Source organism: Panthera onca, chromosome C1 (assembly GCF_046562875.1).
Source record: "Panthera onca isolate mPanOnc1 chromosome C1, mPanOnc1 haplotype 2, whole genome shotgun sequence".
NCBI lineage: Eukaryota > Metazoa > Chordata > Mammalia > Carnivora > Felidae > Panthera > Panthera onca.
Window position 1 is genome coordinate 217,282,192 of NC_138346.1, and position 18,800 is coordinate 217,300,991.

At 49.6% G+C, this 18,800-nt stretch overlaps 1 protein-coding gene and 1 long non-coding RNA gene across 4 annotated transcripts in view; one reads left to right on the top strand and one right to left on the bottom strand.

The window, feature by feature from the left end:
* Nucleotides 1-5,983: 5,983 nt before the first annotated feature.
* LOC132673407 (uncharacterized) lies at nt 5,984-7,533 on the bottom strand. Its single transcript, XR_013557730.2, has 2 exons — nt 6,937-7,533; nt 5,984-6,236 (listed from the first exon to the last, which is right to left on the bottom strand). It is a non-coding gene; the product is annotated as an uncharacterized LOC132673407 (long non-coding RNA).
* Nucleotides 7,534-7,581: 48 nt separating this feature from the next.
* ACOT7 (acyl-CoA thioesterase 7) overlaps nt 7,582-18,800 on the top strand; it is a 101,221-nt gene continuing 90,002 nt past the window's right edge. Inside the window, exon 1 of one of the 3 annotated variants that reach the window (XM_078452507.1) lies at nt 7,582-7,771. In XM_078452507.1, the coding sequence (XP_078308633.1) occupies nt 7,641-7,771 (131 nt within the window). In that variant the 5' untranslated portion in view covers nt 7,582-7,640. Of the gene's footprint in view, nt 7,772-7,914; nt 8,209-13,723; nt 13,795-18,800 lie in introns of those variants that run through there. The other 2 variants (XM_078452503.1, XM_078452505.1) reach the window with 2 other exon arrangements.

Genomic DNA, 18,800 nt, shown 5'->3' on the forward strand with positions numbered 1-18,800 from the left:
GTTTTTGTTGTAATCACAGGGTTCCTGGTATAAGTTTTAGTAAGGGGAAGTTTATTTTGATTTTTAGCAGGATCTGAAGGCGGGTGGAACCCAGGCTGGGGCCAGGGCCTAGGGAAGGATGCAGAGGTTTGGGGGCTCGGCCCCTAGGTGGAGCCACAGAGCTTCAGACACAGCGCCCAAGGGCCACGGGCTTACAAAGGAAGGGAACTCTCACCTCTAAAGGCACTTTGAAGATCATCTCTCACCAACACTCTAATGCAGGCACCCGGACAAGGCTATAATTCTAGATTTACAGTTTGACCTACTTACGAGTCGAAGGGATGATTTCTGAATGCTTCACTTGGAAAGTGCATCTCTTGTCTATTCTAAACCCTTGGGTGTTTTTCTTCTCCGTGTAAGGACCAATTTGTTCTTTGCTTGTCCTCTTGGATTATGGGTCCTGCTTTCAAACCGGTGGTTTATCAGGTCTGGGTTTCCTCAGAGTGGCTCACTGTGGGGTCAGAGCCCCAGGGCTTGATCTTACAGGTGTTAGGAGTGGGCTGGGTACCAGTGAGGTCTCTAAGCAGCCTCTGTAGTCCTCCCTGAGACGGAGGCCATGCTCAGCCTTTGTAGGTTTCCTGCTGGCAACAGATGGAGGGGCTTGTCCACTCAATGCAGTAGACAAGATGCTACTGAATAGAGACAAGTTGCTAGAATCACGAAGGGTCCAGCATCTCTTAGGAGGAAAAACAAATCTTTAGTAAAACAGCTAAATATTGGGGCACCTGGGTGGCCCAGTCGATTGAGTGTCTCACTTTGGCTCAGGTCATGAACTCGAGGTTCGTGAGTTCGAGCCCTGCTTCATATCCTTTTTTCTTCTCTCTCTGCCCCTCCCCCGCGTGTACTCTCTTTCTCAAAAATAAATAAACATTAAGACGACAACAACAACAACAGCAGCTAGATGTCATTGACATCAGAAGGAGACAGAGGGCGCAGAGGGGCCAGGTGGCCCCTTCCAGGCTGCATCTGGTGCCTGACACCCAAAAGGACATGGTGAGCCTTGGAGAATCCAGCACTGTCCTTTTCTTGTACTGGTGCCTGCTTGAACTAATCGGGGTCTTCTTCCGGGACCCCAGTTAGAGTGCTCTGGCACAAGGCAGACGGCATCCCATCTGATCAAATCATCCCCGGAGCCCCCAGGACCTCAGGACAACTGGGCTTCACAAGCTGGTTCACGAAAACTTAAGCTGACCTTTTCTCTTGTGCCACATCCTATTCCAAGTGCCTTATGATATCAACTTATTTCTTCCGTCCAACAACCAGCGGGGCAGTCGCTGTCGTTTCCCCGTGTCTCCTAACAAGAGAGCCAGGGCACAGATGCATCAGGAGACAATGCGAGGCCGCACGGGGCTCATGCAGCACGGCCTGGGGCCCTCGCTCCTAAGCCTACATCCCTCTCTCTCTGATCGGCCTCCCTCCTCTGTCTGCGACTCATCTCCCACCCAGTCACAGAAGGTCCCTTGACTCTGGCAGTCTGCTGGGGCTCCCCAAGGGTGAGCTTCATGTGACTTCTGGACAAAGGCTCGCAGAAAGGTCTCTGCATTTACTCAGAGGGCCTGCTCTCCCATGTGAAGGAGGCAACGGCAGTGACACCGATACGTGGTGCTAAGTGCACTTCCCGGGAGCCCTTCTCTGGGGGTCTACAGCCAGCCCCCAGCCTGTTACCCCGCCTCTGCCTCACCCCTTTCCAGGCATGGGTCAGGTGAATGGTGCTCAAGGACACACAGGCAGTTTCAGGGGCATGCACCCGGTGTTTCTTTGGCCCCTTCTCTTTCACAGCTCTGAGTGATAAATTCATGCTTACGCCGGAGTCAAATCTTCAGTTTAAGACACGGTATTCAGGGGCACCTGGGCGGCTCAGTCGCTTAAGCGTCGGACTCTTGACTTCTGCTCAGGTCATGATCTCACAGTTCCTGTGATGGAGCCCTACATCAGGCTCTGTGCTGGCTGTGCAGAGCCTGCTTGGGATTCTCTCTCTCTGCCTCTCCCCAACTTGTGCTGTCTCTGTCTCTCTCAAGATAAATAAATACATATTAAAAACAAAATATAAAACTTACATTTACAGCATAAAAAAATAATGATCCCGTATACCATCACCCCGGTCAGGAGAAGAAACGTGAATACCGCCCCCACTCACCTCGTTCCCTGTGACCCTCCTTGCCGACAACACTCTTTTACCACCTGTTTATATTTTCCTAACAGAGTTGTTTATTTATTCTTAGCAAATTCCCGTTATGCAATACAGCGTTTTCAGCTATAGTTACCACGTTATGCATTAGATTCTGAGACCTTATTCATCTTACAGATAAAAGCTTGCACCATTTTACCAACCTCTTCCCATTTCCCCTAAGCCCCAACCCTGGCAACCACGTTTCTACTCTCTGTTCCTAAGAGTTCAACATTTTTTTTTTTTTTTTTTACAGGATTCTACCTGAATCGTACTGTGCGGTATTTATATTTCTCTGTCTGGCTTATTTCACTTAGCATAATGCTCTCCAGGCTCATCTATGTTGTTGCCAATGGCAAGATTTCCTTCATTTTAAAGACTGAATAGTATCCCATCGTGTGTGTGTGTGTGTGTGTGTGTGTGTGTATAAAATTATAATATATAATTTATATATATTGAATTTTCCTGATCCTGTCCATCCGTTAATGGACACTTAGGCTGTTTCAATGTGAATCATGCTACAATGAGCACTACAGCACAGATACCTTTTCGAGATGGTGGTCTCATTTCCTTTGGACATATACCCAGAAGTGGGCTTGCTGGATTATAAGGTGGTTCTCTTTTTCACTTCGTGAGGAGTTGCCATATGGTTTTCCACAGTGGCTGTACCCATTTGCATTCCTAGTAACAGTGTCAAAGGCTTCCCTTTTCTCCACATCTTCGCCAACCCTTACCCTTTTGGGACTGGCACGAATAGAGTATTCGCTGTTTGCGTGCATGGCTTGGTCCTACACGTTCTTTGGGATGTTTCTTCTTTCCCCCCACATTGTGATTCGTCGTGTGCAACTGCAGTTCGTGGGTTTCCACGGCTACTCAGTATGGCGCTGATGAGCGTGCTGCGATCCGCTGATCTGGTGCACTGCCGACGGGCATTTGAGTTCCAGTTTGGGGTTATCACAAACAGTGCCGCTGTGAATCCTTTTGGAAGCCCTTCTGGGTGACCTCACGCTCAATACACTGGAGATGTACCCAGTAGTAGAGTTTCTGGGTCAAAGACTATGGCAGTTTCAAGCTTTAGCAATTATTTTTGGTTGTTATTCTTCAAAGAGTCCACCTAACTCACGTTTCCACCATTGGTGTATGAGGGTCCCCATTGCTTCATATCCAATACTCCCTACTGACTTGAAAAAAATAATAAAACGGTCGCGGGGCGCCTGGGTGGCTCAGTCGGTTAAGCATCCGACTTCGGCTCAGGTCGTGATCTCGCGGTCCGTGAGTTCGAGCCCCGCGTTGGGCTCTGTGCGGACAGCTCAGAGCCTGGAGCCCGTTTCAGATTCTGTGTCTCCCTCTCTCTCTGCCCCTCCCCTGTTCATGCTCTGTCTCTCCCTGTCTCAAAAATAAATAAATGTTAAAAAAAATAAAAAAAAAAAGAAAAAAATAATAAAACAGTCGAGAGGTTAGATGGTAATAGTACAAAAATACATCAATGGAAAGCGAAGGTCTAACCCCCCTTTCCCCAAAAGTTACCAGTGTCAATAGCTTCCTAAATATCTTTCCAGAAAAATTTTCAGAGATTATTTAAATAATATATGTAAGGTTTTTTTATTAAAAATGTTTAAGTGTTTATTTTTGAGAGAGAGAGAGAGAGGACCAGCGGGGGAGGGGGCAGAGAGAGAGAGGGAGACACAGAATCTGAAGCAGGCTCCAGGCTCTGAGCTGTCAGCCCATCGTGGACTCGCACTCACAAACTGTGAGATCGTGACCTGAGCCGAAGTCAGACGCTTAACCCACTGAGCCACTCAGGCACCCCTGTAAGTTTTTTTTTTAAATGACAATTTGTGGATACTATTTCTAGTCCAAAGAAAGAGTGGGGAAATTAAATAGAATTAATTAAATACCTGAGGTAGTTCAACTCGTTGCTGTTGGTAAACCTCTGTTGAGTCAATCATCTGTAAAATATTTCCTGAGCACCTGTTATGTGCTAAGCACTCTTCTAGGAGCTTGGGATACAGCAATGAAAAACATGGTTGGCAGAGACAAAATAAATAGATGAGTAAATTGGGGTAACGGGGTGGCTCAGTCGGTTAAGTGTCTGACTTTGGCTCGGGTCATGATCTCGCAGTCTGCGAGCCCAAGCCCCGCGTCGGGCTCTGTGCTGACAGCTCGGAGCCTGGAGCCTGTTTCAGATTCTGTGTCTCCCTCTCTCTCTCACCCTCCCCTGTTCATGCTCTGTCTCTCTCTGTCTCAAAAATAAATAAAACGTTAAAAAAAAAACAAAACTGTCTTACTCACTTATTAAAAAAAATAGATGAGTAAAATATATACTAAGTGGCATTAAGAGCTAAGGGGAAAATTAAGCCAGGGAGAGATTAGGGACTACTGAGGAACTCAGCTTTTGACAGGTGGTCAGGGAAGGCCTTATTTACAGGTGATATTTTAGTAAAGACCCAAGGAAGTGAGGGCTGAAGCTTGGGGGTGCCTGAGGAAAGAGGTGTTAGTTGTAGTCAAGGACCCTCTGAGGGGTCATGGCGGTGGGGACCACGCAAGCACGGGGAGAGCGGAGATGAGGACATCTGGACAGAGGTGTGGACGATGCTTGGAATGCTACAGGGAGACAGGGCACATTCTAGACTTACTTTCCTTGTTTAATGTTTTCTAATGTTTATTTATTTTTGAGGCGAGACAGAGTGTGAGCGGGGGAGGGGCAGGAAGAATCTGAAGCAGGCTCCACGCTCCGAGCTGTCAGCACAGAGCCTGATACGGGGCTCGAACTCACTAACCATGAAATCATGACCTAAGACGAAGTCAGACGCTTAACTGGCTTGCCTAGACTTACTCTGGATGCAGAGCTGGCAGGATTTGCAGATGGGTTGGATGAGGGATGGGAGAGAAATGAGTCACAGGTGACTCCCCAGTTGTTAGCTTGAACAATTGGAAAAAAGAAACTGTAACGGGGAAGACTGGGAGAAGCAGTCTCAGGGGGAGTGGGAGATGCCTAGAACACCACTGGGGTGATGTGAGGTCCAGGCATGAGGAGTCTAGTGAGTCTAGGAGTCTAGGCGAGAGTCTAGAATTCGGGGGAGAGTTCTGGGCATCCCACATGGCAGAACTAGCAGAGCAGACCCAGCAAAGTGGCCAGAAAAGTAGTAGCGTGGGGTGTCTTGGAAGGCAAGGAGTTCACGTTTCGAGAGAGATGACTTCTGACAACAGATTACTGGATTTAGCAACTTGGGAAGGAATTAGTGACCTTGACAAACTGAGCTGTAGAGACAAAACCCAGGGATGGAATGGGTTCAGAAGAGAATGGGAGGGGGGTACAGACGACAGAGGGTGTATATATAAACAGCTTTTCTGAGAAGTTTTGCCCCGAAAGACAGGGACGGAAATGGCTCAACAGCTTGAGAAAATAGGGAAAAACCTGACGTGGGAAGGAGGGAGGCTGTAAGGTGAAAGACCAGTGTAAATCCACCAGCGCTGTAGTAAAGCTAACTGGTAATGGCTTTGCTAAGGGATTGCCCCCCCACCCCCCCCACCCCACTGCTGACCTTGAACACTGGGCAACAGTATAAACAACTGGCAATGACATACAAGTGGTTAATCCTGGAGCATCATTTTCTCTACAGAAGCAGGACACAACAATATCTGGGCTGAAAGGTCATGTTCCCTGGCTCCCTCTGCTACAAGAAGAGCTGTCACACGGACAGTGTTGACAGATGCTGTCTTTGGGCCAAAGCTTAGCCACACCCTTTTCCAAAGGTACAGATGTTGTCCCAGATCTCTTTTTTTGTCTCCCTCTGGGAGGGACCAGTCTATTTAATCCTGAACCATTCAGCCCATTCCCTAGTCTAGGAATATGGTTCAGCAGGTGGTCACAGTCAGGTTTCTTGTGTCCCGGATTTGTCTCCAAATCAGATTTTTTGAGGTTTTCGAAGAACAAAAGGTATCCAACTTCATGGGAATGCTCTCACCTATACAAAAAGGGCAGGGCCCTAGTAAAGACTTGTTCCATTGCATTGACCGTCTGGGAAGACTGTTTGGAGAGACAGGACATTTGAGTAAGAAAGGTGAGAACAAAAAGGAAGGAAGGCCCTAAATTATTGATGTGTTGGGCCCCTTACATTCATTACCTCATTTCTCCTGGGGAAGGTCAGGTAAATATTACCAATTGACCGGTAAGGAAACTGCCTTGCCTAAGGCTCCAAATCTGGTTTATTGCTGCTAGGTCCCATCCTAAGAAATCTATTCCCTTTGGGACCCATCCTGGGACGACGTGGTGGTTAAATAGGCTTGGTGACCCTTGGTGCTTGCATCAATTTAACTCTCGCTAGAAAACAAAATTTCTAATGCAATCGTCTTAAAACATAGATGTCATCCGGACTGTCCCCTCTATTCCAAGGACTTAGACATGAGCTGGGCTGCCTCTAGGGTCTGATAATGCGGGACTGACCAGGATGAGACAGGATTCCTTCAGAGCTATTTAGGTTAGTATAAATGGGTTTTCAAATCTCACTGAAGAGCCTATTTTGTGGGTTTTATTTGATTTTTAAAAATCTGACTACAAAAGCAATTTATGTTCATGGTAACAAATGTGGAAAAGGCACATCTTATACGGAGTAAAAAGCTCTCTGCAATTCTGGCACACAGATGTAATCACCTTTTCCCTCTTTGGTGTGTGTTAAGCCTATTTTGCAACCCAGACTTGACCTGGGCTGTGCAACAGAACAGCTCACCATCTTTAGGGCGCCCTACCGCCGCCCGCACGCACACCCCCAAGCAAAAGCTCAGGGCTTCCAGGAAATCCTGCACGAAGCTCGAGGCGGTCTGCAGCGGACCGCGTAGGCGGATTCCCTGCCTGCAGCCGGCGGTGTAGGCCATCCCGGGTCCTTGGTCGTCTGCAGCCCAGCTCGCCGGCTCCGGACTCCGGGTTCTGCGCACCCACGTGCCCTCCCAGCACAATACCCAGCAGCTCCGCCATAAATGCTCGTTTACGGGGGATGGGGGGACCTCCAATTTCCCGTCAGGGGCTGATTCGAGAGTGCAAGCCCCGGAGGCGGACCCCCGCAGGCCTTCCTGCCGCACTCCAGCCCCAGGGCCTCCGAGCCCGGGCTCGCTCACCTCCCGGGGCGCTGTATCCGCAACCGCCCAGCGTCGGCTGCCGGGACGGCCCCTCCCCCCCGCGGACACGCGCGGCGCGGGGCGAGGCTGATCCACGCGGCTGCCGCGCTCGGCACCGCCCAACAGTCGCCGAACCTTCTGGAAGCGGCTCCCCACCGCGCCCCACCGCCGCCAGAACCGGACGCCCCGGGCGCCGGCGGCGGCCCGAGGGGCGGGGCGCGCGGGGGCGGGGCCTGCGCAGGAGACCGCATTCGATTCGCCGTCGGGGCCTAGGTCCCGCCCCTCCGACGCGCAGGCCCCGCCTCCACCCTCCCCCTCCATGGCGCCGCCCGGGCTCATTCATTCCGCGCCAGGCCTGCCAGACACCTGCGTTCTCTTTCAGTCGTTCGCCGACGCCGCCAGCATGTCGGGCCCCGCCGCGGAGACCCCGTCCGCCATCCAGATCTGCCGGTAAGCGGGGCGCGCGGAGCGGCGAGCAGCCCGGACGCCGAGTCAGCGCCCGGGCCTCCCCCGCCCGCCCCAGCCCGCCCTGCCCCCCGCCCCAGCCCGCGGCCGGGCCCGGCTTCTCCGACTCGCCGCCCTCCCGCCGAGGCCTGGATGCGCCTCAAGGCCCGCAGCGCCGGCGGCCTGAGGCGCATCCCGGGGACGGCGCCGCGGCCACGCAGGCCGTTTGCGGGAGGACTCGGCGCGGCGCCGTCCCCGGGCGGGGTCGATGCGCATCCCTGGCGCTCCGCCCCGCCCCGCCCGGTGCCCGAGCGCGCCGGAGCCCCTGCCGGGGTCCCGCTGAGCCCCCTAATCCGAGGGCGTTCTCCGGGCGGTGGTGCATCGCCTGCCGGATCCCCTGAGAGGTGGGGTGCAGATTACCAGCTTGCCAGGCGAGCCCCTCGGTGGGTACCCGAGTGGGCGGAGGCTGCAGAGATGCAGTCCCTTTCCTGTCTGCCTCGGCTTTTTCGCGGAGTTGGTGTTAACGGAGGAGCAGAAAATACCCATCCCCTCTAAAGGTTAACTGCTCCATTGAGCCTGGTAGCATCTTACACAATGGGGGCAACGGGTTGTTCTTCGCAGCGGACCACCCCCGGCCTTCCTCCACGGGCCATGGGTAGATAGAAGCCCCCAGAGGAAGCTGGAGATCGTGAGCTGGCTCGTTTCCCACTGGAGCGGGGAGGGCAGCCTCAAGGTTACCCTTCATTACCTTGGACAGAATCGGAAGCAGGCACGCTAGTATTTGAGCGTGAGCTGAGTAAGGGCAAGTCTGGGAAGGCCTCACTAGGACTGGGGCCTGCAGCCGGGCCTAGTCTGCCTGACACACCACTAAGAATGAGCTGCTTCCTGATTTGGGGTAGGTTCCTCAGATTTGGAGGTTGGGCATCACACTGACCTTGGGTCCCACCCACCAGGTTGGCTTCCTGTGGATGGTGACATCTCCCTGGAAAAGACAGCAACTGGATGTGTAGTAAGTGCTGGATTCTTGGGGTGCCTTGACTCCACCCCTACTTCTGACGCCATCAGAAGCCTTTCCTAACCTCAAGGTCAGTTTTGAGCGTTCTTAGGGAGAGGAGATCTCTAAGGGGAACCTTGCTCTGTTCCCTTTGTTATTGGCTGTGTGGCAGTCATGGCCCCACTAACTATAAGTTCCTGGCAAAATGATAGAAGCAACTGACTTTGGGAAACAGGAGGGCCTGGAGTCAGGGTCTTGGATCAGGCTCTGCCTCATATTGGCCAAGTGACCTTGGCAATCATGGTTTACAAAGGGCTTGTGTATCTCTCTTCTCATTCGGTTTGCCCAACTTACCTGGGAGAAAGGATGGCAGGGGTCTCACCGCTGTGAAGAGAGGAAGGAAACTGAGGTTCTGGGAGACCCAATGTCTCTGTAAGGTCATCCAGCCACAAGAGCCTGAGGGCAGCCCCTGCCAGGTCTTCTGTCTCCAGACCCGTGTACTTTCCACTGCGCTCACCCCAAAAAGAAGATACTGATTTCAGTCTACACGTGGAAGGCCAGGCTTTTATTTACTTCATGAGGATGATGAATAGCCAGTCTATACGTATTATCTTTCTTTAACCAGCTTCTAACAGTTAATAGTTCTTGGATAGTTTTAGACGCTTCCCGTGTGTGCACAAGCATATGTGTGTGTGCTTTTCGTTACCCATGGTGTGTACAGGGCTGCCTGTGGCACATTCACAATCGCATATTGTCTCTGAGTAGTCTTGGGACAGGTGGGCAGGATGCCTGGCTGAGGTGAGCCTCAGGTGCCCGGCATGACTGCCAAAGGGAGTGTGGGTGGGGCTGTGACAACGGCCGTGGTCACAAGGGCTTGGCCCACAGAAACCCCAGGATACTGGAGAGTGGACATACGAGGGTGGGGAGCCCTTTAAGGACATCTGAGCTGACACCCCATGTTGAAAGAGGAGCCTCCTGCCCTAGGACAGCCAAGCCCATGAATTTAACAAGTTTTACTGGATGCCTCCAAAGAGCAAAGCGCCACGGAGGGACACCCACATGGAAAATTTGGTCCTCATCTTCTGGGGTCCACAGTTCAGCAGAGAAGGAGGCCCAAACCTCTACCATCCTAGATAATTAAGAGTGGTCACATGGTCTTGGTGTGGAAGGCAATGTTGAAGAGATAGGGGCCCTGAAGGCTGGGGAAGGCAGTGGTTAGAACCAACCCTGGAGTCCAACAAGGAAAACGTAATTTGCTAACTAAACGTTAATTGGCATTACTGAAATGAATTCAGCCTCTGCCCCTTTGGAAGCTGCCTGACCTTTCCGTGTCCCCATTTTCTCATGGGTTGTTCTGAGTGTTAAAGAAAGTGTATCCAGTGCTTGGCAGAGTGGCCGGCACCTTGTAAGTAAATGAAAGCTCTTTTTTGTCCAAAAAGTGGGACACTGGCCCAAGAGGCTAAGGGGCCTGGATGCGAATCTTAGCTCTGCCTCTTGTAGGTGAGCTGCTTTCGGCTTCTGCATGTTCCTTAACCTCCCTGGGCCTCAGCTTCCTTAGTTGTGAATTGGAGATGATAATGCCTGTGTCAGGGTGGCTGTAGGGATTACAATCTTTGCCATAGTGCTGGGCAGTTATAAAAGTGGCCTCCTAAAGGGCATATGAGCTCACAAAGAGAACAGTGTATCTTTGAGGGCCTGAACTTTGGACAGTCAGGCCACGGTAGGGTGCTGTCCTCCTCCCGCCTTTGATCCAGCCCTAAGATGCAGGTTCCAGGACAGCATTTAAAGTTCAGAAGAACAGGGGTACCTGGGTGGCTCAGTCGGTTGAGCGTCTGACTTTGGCTCAGGTCATGATCTCATGGTCCGTGAGTTTGAGCCCCATATCGGGCTCTGTGCTGACAGCTCAGAACCTGGAGCCTGCTTCAGATTCTGTGTCTCCCTCTCTCTTTGACCCTCCCCCGTTCATGTTCTCTCTCTGTCTCAAAAATAAATAAACATTAAAAAAATTTTTTTTAAGTTCAGAAGAACATTTTTCCTATGACTATTTTGGTTATTTCCTTTATTTTTTTTTTTAAATGTTTATTTATTTTGAGAGAAAGAGGGAGAGAGAGACTATCCCAAGCAGGCCCCGCACTGTCAGCATAGAGCCCAGCATGGGGCTCCATCTTGTGGAACATGACCTGAGCCCAAATCAAGAGTCAGAAGCCTAACCAACTGAGCCACCAAGGTGTCCTCTTTTGGCTTATTTTTAACTAATGTTAATTAAATTTTGCTTAAGTTACGCTTTTCCTTGTTGGACTCAAGAGTTCTAGAATGTCAGACCCGGAAGGAGCCCCAGTCCACCTGTGTCATGTTATAGATGCGGAAAATGAGGCTCTCAGGGGTTGAAGACTTGGTCAAGGGCACACCTCGGACCTTGACCAGGAGCTGAAGGCTGTTGGTAGAGTACTCCCTGCCAGGTGTCCCCACTGCTACGATTTGTCCACTGCTTACTCAAGCTTCAGTTTATATTTGGTTGTGAGGCTTAATCATGGCATCAGTGTGGGCCCCTAGTAGAAGCCTCCGGGGCTTTGTTGAAAAAACGGCTGAAGGACATGCCATGTAACAGGTTGTTGGAGAGCAGGACTTTGTGGAGCAGTGATGGAGATGTCCAGGTCTGTGCAATATGGTGGCACAGTATACTAGTCACTGGCCATTGAGTGCTTGGGATGTGGCCAGATGTGGAGGAAGTGAATTTTTAATTGCATTCGTTTAGATGTATTTAAATGTAAACATAGATAGTCTCCTGGAATTTATGGCAGGCCTATGAGAGGAAGGATTTCCTAAGGGTTTCAGAAGCTCTCTGGGAACCGCCTAGCTAATGGAGGTGGACTTTGGTTTAGACTTTGCCCAGGGCGGATAATCCAGGAATCCTCTATTTGTAGGTAAGTGTGTGAGGTCTACAAGGTATTTTGTTTGCATGCTGTTAGATACAGATCTATTAGGAAATGTATTGAGATTAGTGATTGCTTTGTTCACTGTAGTACCGACAAAGGACCTGGACTTTAGCATGTTAAGGGGTTAGAATTTTTTCCCCTTGAGCTCTGTCTTTGGGTTTACAGTGGAATTAAGGAAAACATCGAATCTGATTTAGGGAAACCACACTCTGAGCTAATATTCTGGAACCTTCCATAAAACAATGCACGGTGCTGACTCCTTTCTTGCTAGGAGGTGGAGGCCCTAGGAAAAGGCACAGTTCTTGCAGCTCGGAGAGCCTGTGGTTGGGTCGGCCGTTCTCACCCACCGTCCAGCCTCCCTCTGTAAGGGGGCCCGGCAGCTTGGCATTGCCCTGGACGTGGCACCACAGCCCATCAGCTCCCGGGTTTCACTCAGGCCAGAAGTTGCTTTCTTCTGTTAACGTTAAGAATGAAGCTGTCAGAGGGGGCACCCGGACGGCTGAGTCACTTGCGCGTCCGACTTCAGCTCAGGTCATGATCTCGCGGTTCATGAATTTGAGCCCCACATGGAGCTTGCTGCTGTCAGTGCCCGCCGAGCCCACTTTGGATCCTCTGTCCCCCTCTCTCTGCCCCTCCCCCGCCTGCACTCTCCCCCGAATAAATTAATATTAAAGAATGGAGCCGTCAGTCATTTTACCAGCAAGACTGGATTTATTTAGGAATTGCAGGGCAAGGAAGCTTACAGCAAAACCCTCGGCGCCTGGAGAACAAAAGAGAGGAAAGCTCTTTTATAGAGGAGAGAGGGGACTTCCGGAAGGTTGTTATGAGCGCAAAGTCTGTGGGCGCAAACTGGGAGTTCAAAGGATCGTGGCTTCTCACTGGCCGAGTTGTGACTGTCTCTCACTGGCTCGGCTGTTGCCGGAGCGAGGGGAAACCCTTCTTCCTCCTGCTGGAGCGGTAAGTAGTAGCTAAAGCCATGTGGACTTGCAAGGAGCCGATTTTCCTGACTGGTCTGCAACTGATGCAGTGTGAGTGCGCCCCCTGCTGGCCCTGTGGCGCCACCCTAGAGGAGGTCTTTTACTGGTCTTCACCGGGTGGCGTGGCTTCTGCAAGGGGAGCCCAGCCTCCCGAAGACAGGGTCAGCTTCCAGGTCCACTGTGTCTCCAGGTGTCCCAAGGAGGGGGATGAATTACATGGTCAGCCTACCTGGGGACAACCTACACCTGAGTAACTGAGGAAGCTTGTTACAAATGCACATTTTCTGTATGCAAATTACACTTAGGTAGAAAATCGACAAAAGCGCAGACTTTAAAGCATTTATGAGATATTTGGGGGAACTTGAATAGTCCTTTGAAACTTAAAATATATTAAGGAATTTCTGTTTTTTAAGGTGAGATCATTGTAGTTCTGCTTTTTTTAAAATTAATTTTTTTTTTTTTTTTTTTTTAAATTTTGACAGAGCCTGCGCAGGTGGGGAGGGCTGGGGTGGAGAGAGGGAGAGAGAATCCCAAGCAGGCTCCACACTGTCAGCACTGAGCCGGACGCGGGGCTCGAACTCATGAACCGTGAGAGCATGATCTGAGCCGAAATCAAGAGTCAGGCGCTTAGCCAACTGAGTCACCCAGACGCTTTTCAAAAAGCGATCTGATGAAGTATCATGAACACATAATAAAATGCGTCTCTTTTAAGTGTCCAGTTCACTGAGTTTTAGCAAATGTGTGCATCCGTATAATGACCACGACAGCTGTGACCTAGAACATTTCCATCAGCCCCAGAAGTTCCCTCCTGCTCCTTCTCGGTCGGTCCCTACCCACCCCCCGACCCCTATAAACAGGGCTGCTTTCTCTCACTCTAGTTTCTGCCTTTTCTAGACTCTCATACGGATGGACTCATACGCTTAGCGCTGTGCTTGTGAGCACCACTGCTGTGCCTGCAGGGCTCGCTGCTGTTGCATCCATTACCTGCAATATGTTTCTCTCTTCACCTGTCAGCGAACATCCGGGGTCTTTCCGGCTCTTGGCGATTTGTGAATACAGTTCACAAATGCAGATTTCAAAACTTCCAGGACACCATCGAGGAAACTTGAACACACTTCCTGGGTATTAGTGATACTAAGGAATTGGTGTTGTGTGTCAGGTGGGATAATTGTTTTGTAGTTCTGTTTTGTGTGTGTGTGTGTGTTTTTTTTGACATTTATTTATTTTTGAGAGAAAGAGACAGAGCATGAGCGGGAGAGGGACAGAGAGAGAGGGAGACACAGCATCGGAAGCAGGCTCCAGGCTCTGAGGCTGTCAGCACAGAGCCCAGCGCAGGGTTCGAACCCATGAGTGGTGAGATCATGACGCGAGCTGAAGTCGGACGCTCAACCAGCCGAGCCACCCAGGCGCCCCTTGTAGTTCTGTTTTTAAATGGAGTCTTTATCTTTTTTTTTTTTTTTTAATATTTATTTTTGAGGGAGAGAGCGTGAGTGGGGAAGGGGTGAGAGAGAGACAGGGTGAGAGAGAGACAGAGAGAGAGAATCCTAAGCAGGTTCCACACTGTCAGCATAGAGCCCCACGGTGCCAGGGCTCGAACTAACAAACTGTGAGATCATGACCTGAGCCCAAACCAGAGTCTGGACACTTAACTGATTGAGCTCCCCAACCAGCTGAGCCACCCAGGTGCCTTGCCCTGTAGTCTTTATCTTTCAGAGGCAATGCTAAGATATTTATGAAGGCCAAGCTGTGATGTCACTCATGTGGAGTGGAGGAGTGGGTGGGAACATATCATTTGAAACCAGAGTTGAGGGGCACCTGGGTGACTCAGTGGGTTGAGAGTCCAGCTTCAGCTCAAGTCATGAACTCACCGTTCATGAGTTCGAGCCCTGTGTCGGGCTCTCCGCACGGAGCCCACTTTGGATCCTCTGTCCTCTTCTCTCTCTGCCCCTCCCCCGCTCTCAAAAATAAATAAAACATTAAAAAAAACTAAAAAAGTATATAGTATATATTCACCAAGGCCATAAGCGTTGGAGATCATCTCCTGATTGGCTACATCATTTTTACAAAAGTTTGACGGGCAGCAAAACACAAAAATACAAACAGAAGTAACCTAACAATTCCAAATTGTATAATGGGTCTAAACCAGGACTATAGGTCTGAAAGTAGCCAACTGAAAATATTTATTGGTACTTACTTTGACTTAGGGGAGAAAAATTCTCCCTACTGAGGTGAAGCCACAGTTACAATGCTTCCTGGGAGTCCTGCTGAGTGGCCCTGAGAGCAGAGTTGTGGGTCCCTCTGGAGCATGTGGGAAGAATTGGCAATGGCCTCCCCAGGACACTGGGGAGGATACGGTGCAGGTCTGAGCAGGACGCGATAGCTGGTGAACTTTTTGCAAAAATAGCAAAACTTTAAAGATGTATGAGAACAGTATCGTTCTCTCAAAAGAACTGTTTGGAAAAACAAATGTTATCCAATAAGACAGTCTGTAAGTTTGCAAGTTCAGTGACCATGGATTTGGATAAGAACCCAAAGTCAAATAATAGCCCAGGTCAAAGACTTTTGTGACTCCTGAACCTTTTACTCCTTTAGAAAAGGCAAGTGAAAACTAGTTTGCCTCGGGATCGTGATGAGGCTGTTTCTGAAAGGGTCATAATCAAAAGGAGAGGTTTCCTCCTTTTGCAAGCGCTTGAGGGAATGTGGACAAGAGCATTTTCTTTCGAGAGAGAGAGTAGGAGCCAATGGCGAGGAAGAGGAACCCAGGCCTGGTCGGGACATCTCAGCAAAGCTGTCTCGGCGGATGTCCTCTGCTCCAACTCTGGGAAGTCTTTGCTTTCAGGCCATCAGGTGGCGTGCCAGGCCGGTCAGGGTGTGGTGCTTTCTCTAGATGAGTCGCGTGAGTCCAGGAGTCTATTCCTTGGCGTTTGGCGGCACAAAGGCATGTTAGCAGTACCTTGGAAGGGCTTTTCCAGCAAGTTGGAAGAGGCTTTGTGGAGGTGTCTCTTCCAACAGAATCTCCAGGTTGCAAGGTGTGATGCCTAAGGTCTTCATCTTCCGGAAACAGATGTTGAAAAGATTGCTGTACCAAAGCATGGCTATTTATTTTTATTTTTATTTTTATTTTTATTTTTATTTTTATTTTTATTTTTATTTTTATGTTATTTATTTATTTATTATTTGCTATTATTTTTAAATTAATTAATTAATTTTTAAATGTTTTAATTTATTTTCGAGAGAGCACCAGCGGGGGAGGGGCAGAGAGAAAGGGGCGGAGGATCTGATGCGGGCTTCTTGCTGCAAGCAGTGAGCCTATGTGGGGCTTGAACTCATGAACTATGAGATCATGACCTGAGCCGAAGTCGGAGGCTCAACAGGCTGAGCCACCCAGGTGCCCCTATTTTTATGTTTTTTAAAAATTTTATTTAAAAAATGTTTATTTATTTATTTTGAGAGAGAGGGCGTGAGCAGGGAAGGGGCAGAGAGAGAGGGAGAGAGAATCTCAAGCAGGCTCCACACCGTCAGCACGGAGCTGGTCGTGGGGCTCGAACACACAAACTGTGAGATGGTGACCTGAGCTGAAACCAGCAAGAGTCAGACGACCAACCGACTGAGCCACCCAGGTGCCCCTAAAGAATTTTTTTTTGGAGTAATCTCTCCCGCCAACACGGGGCTTGAACCCACAATGACAAGATCAAGAGTTGGACGTTCCACCGACGTGCCAGCCGGGCGCCCCGTATTTTTATGGTTATTTTTAATAGAAGCAATTAAACCTTTAAAATGTTGGAATGTGTCTCCTTTTGTCAACTATGGGTCAGAGGAGGCAGGGGCCAAGTGCATTAGATGTCCTGTGACTACCTTAGAGGGTGAGAGTCTACAAGTTCCAAAGGGGGTAGAGCTGGGATTTAGAAGGACTGATGGCAATGTTTTCAGCCAAGGACCTGGAAGGTCTATACGGATTTTTCCAGTTCAATCTTCGAGGTGTCGTTAGCGTGTTCAGCTAACCTTGAGGACTGAGGGTAGGATGCACGATAAAAGTGTGCTAAAACTAGCCAAACAACACAGACCTTTTGAGGCACCTGACCAGAAAAATGGGTTTCCCCATCACTACAAAGTTTGAGAGAAGTTACCCAGGTAGGGATTATCTTTCTGAACAGGATTTCAAGGTGAGATGTATGAAATCCATAGTGCGAAGAGATTTCCCTGGATTGCACTCTGGACAGGTGGGTAAGTGAAGTAGGCACTTTTTGCAGCCTTATTAATTTTTCTCCGCCGATGTGGGTTCACAAACACTATCATTTTGTCAGTAGACCAATGGTTCAATGCATGTATGGAGGCAAGTAGTGGGAAGTTTAGAATTTCTGGTAGGGCCAGATTGTTAATTCGGTTCGAACCGGAGTTCCCTCTCTTTATTGAGCCAACAATGAATAGATTTCCAGTCTTGTTTTGTTTTTCCCTCTCTGGGGCCAATTGTTGGGTATCTCTTGTCGAATTTTGCAAATTATCACTTGGGACGACATCCCTTGGGACAGTGACAGATTTGGCTGTCGGTTTCCTTAAGAGCATCGTTTTTGGCAGAAATACTGCAAGGTGGTTTCCTTTGGTCCCCAGGGATGCCCAGGAGCCTCACTCATAGGCAGAGCAGCCAGCAGCGTGGCACCTGATAAATTTTGGAGCCGGAGCCAGTTTTTATCCCATTCCCAGTCGAGGTAAGGGAGCCTCACTGTTAGCCAACATTCCAAAGCCATGAGCTGCCCCAAAGGCGTGCTGTTGGCATAAATGTTTGTGGTTTCACCCTTGGCCAAAATACAAGGATGGCTGAAGTGGGTCCCCTGATTTTTCCTTCAGCGGCCTCAACTAACAGGGTAGTTAGTGGCAGGAATGGCCGTGAGGGGATATTCCCGTGCCGTAGGGTCTGGTTGTTGGCTCCATACCCTGTGGGTCGATGACGGTCCCTGTGTTTTTGTGGATGAGTATTCTAAGGCATTCCATTCCCTCTCATTACACAGAGGAAAAGGGGAGTTAACAATTAGGGTAGCTGGGGCGCCTGGGTGGTTCAGTTGGTTAAGCGTCTGACCCTCGATATCGGTTCAGGTCATGATCTCATAGTTCGTGAGTTCCAGCCTGGTATTGGGCTCATGATCTCATAGCTTGTGGAGTTGGGCTCCACGCTGACAGTCGGAGCTTGCCTGGGATGCTCTCTGCCCCTCCCCCACTCACACTTTCTTTCCCTCTCTCTCTCAAAGTAAATAAACTTTATGAAAAAAGAGTTAGGATATCTGAGGGCAGGGGTCTTATTAAGCTTTTCCTTAAAGTCCCCAAAGCTATGTCTCCCTTTCATTTTTTCCTTTTCACTTTTATACATATAGTAAGCTCTATGCCCAATGTGGGGCTCGAACTCATAATCCCAAGGTCAGGAGTTGCGTGCTCTACCGACTCAGCCAGCTGGGAGCCCCTGATCTTTCATTTTTTAAGTAGGGCATATAGAGATTGAGCCATAAGAGAGATGTTTGGAACCCAATTTTGACTAGCCAGCCAATTCCAGAAAACTTTGTAATTGGTGCTTGGTTTTAGGTTTTGGGAAGTTCAGGAAGACTGCCTGATCCAAATGGAGTTCTTGTTCTGAGATCAGGTTTCCTAGAATCAAACCGGATTGGAGCAAACTGCAGTTTTTCTTCAGGGGATTTTACGTCCCTTTAAGGCCAAAAGATGTATCATCTATGTATCGTATTAAGTAGAGCCTACAGAAAACTTTATATCATCCAAGTCAGCTTTTAAGATCTTTGAAAAGTAAGGACCCTCTGGAACCCTGGGGCATTTCTGTCCAAGTGTGTTTATGCTCCCAAGTGAAAGTAAAGAGAATAGTGGCTATCCTTACCAACTGGAATACCGAAGATGCACCGCATGGATCAAATACGGTGAAAAACTGGCTTTCTCTGGGAACAGATGTCACTAGCGTGCAGTGGTGAGAGGGGCAGCAGGTGCCGAAGGATGACCACGTTACTTCTTGCTCGGAGGTCCTAGACGAAAGTCCTGTAGAAGGCAAGTTGGAGTCCCTCATAGCAGCCGGTGGCTTGTGTCAAGAGCCCCTGTAGCTCCTTGGAGCCCAACGTTGGGAATTAGGAGGACGT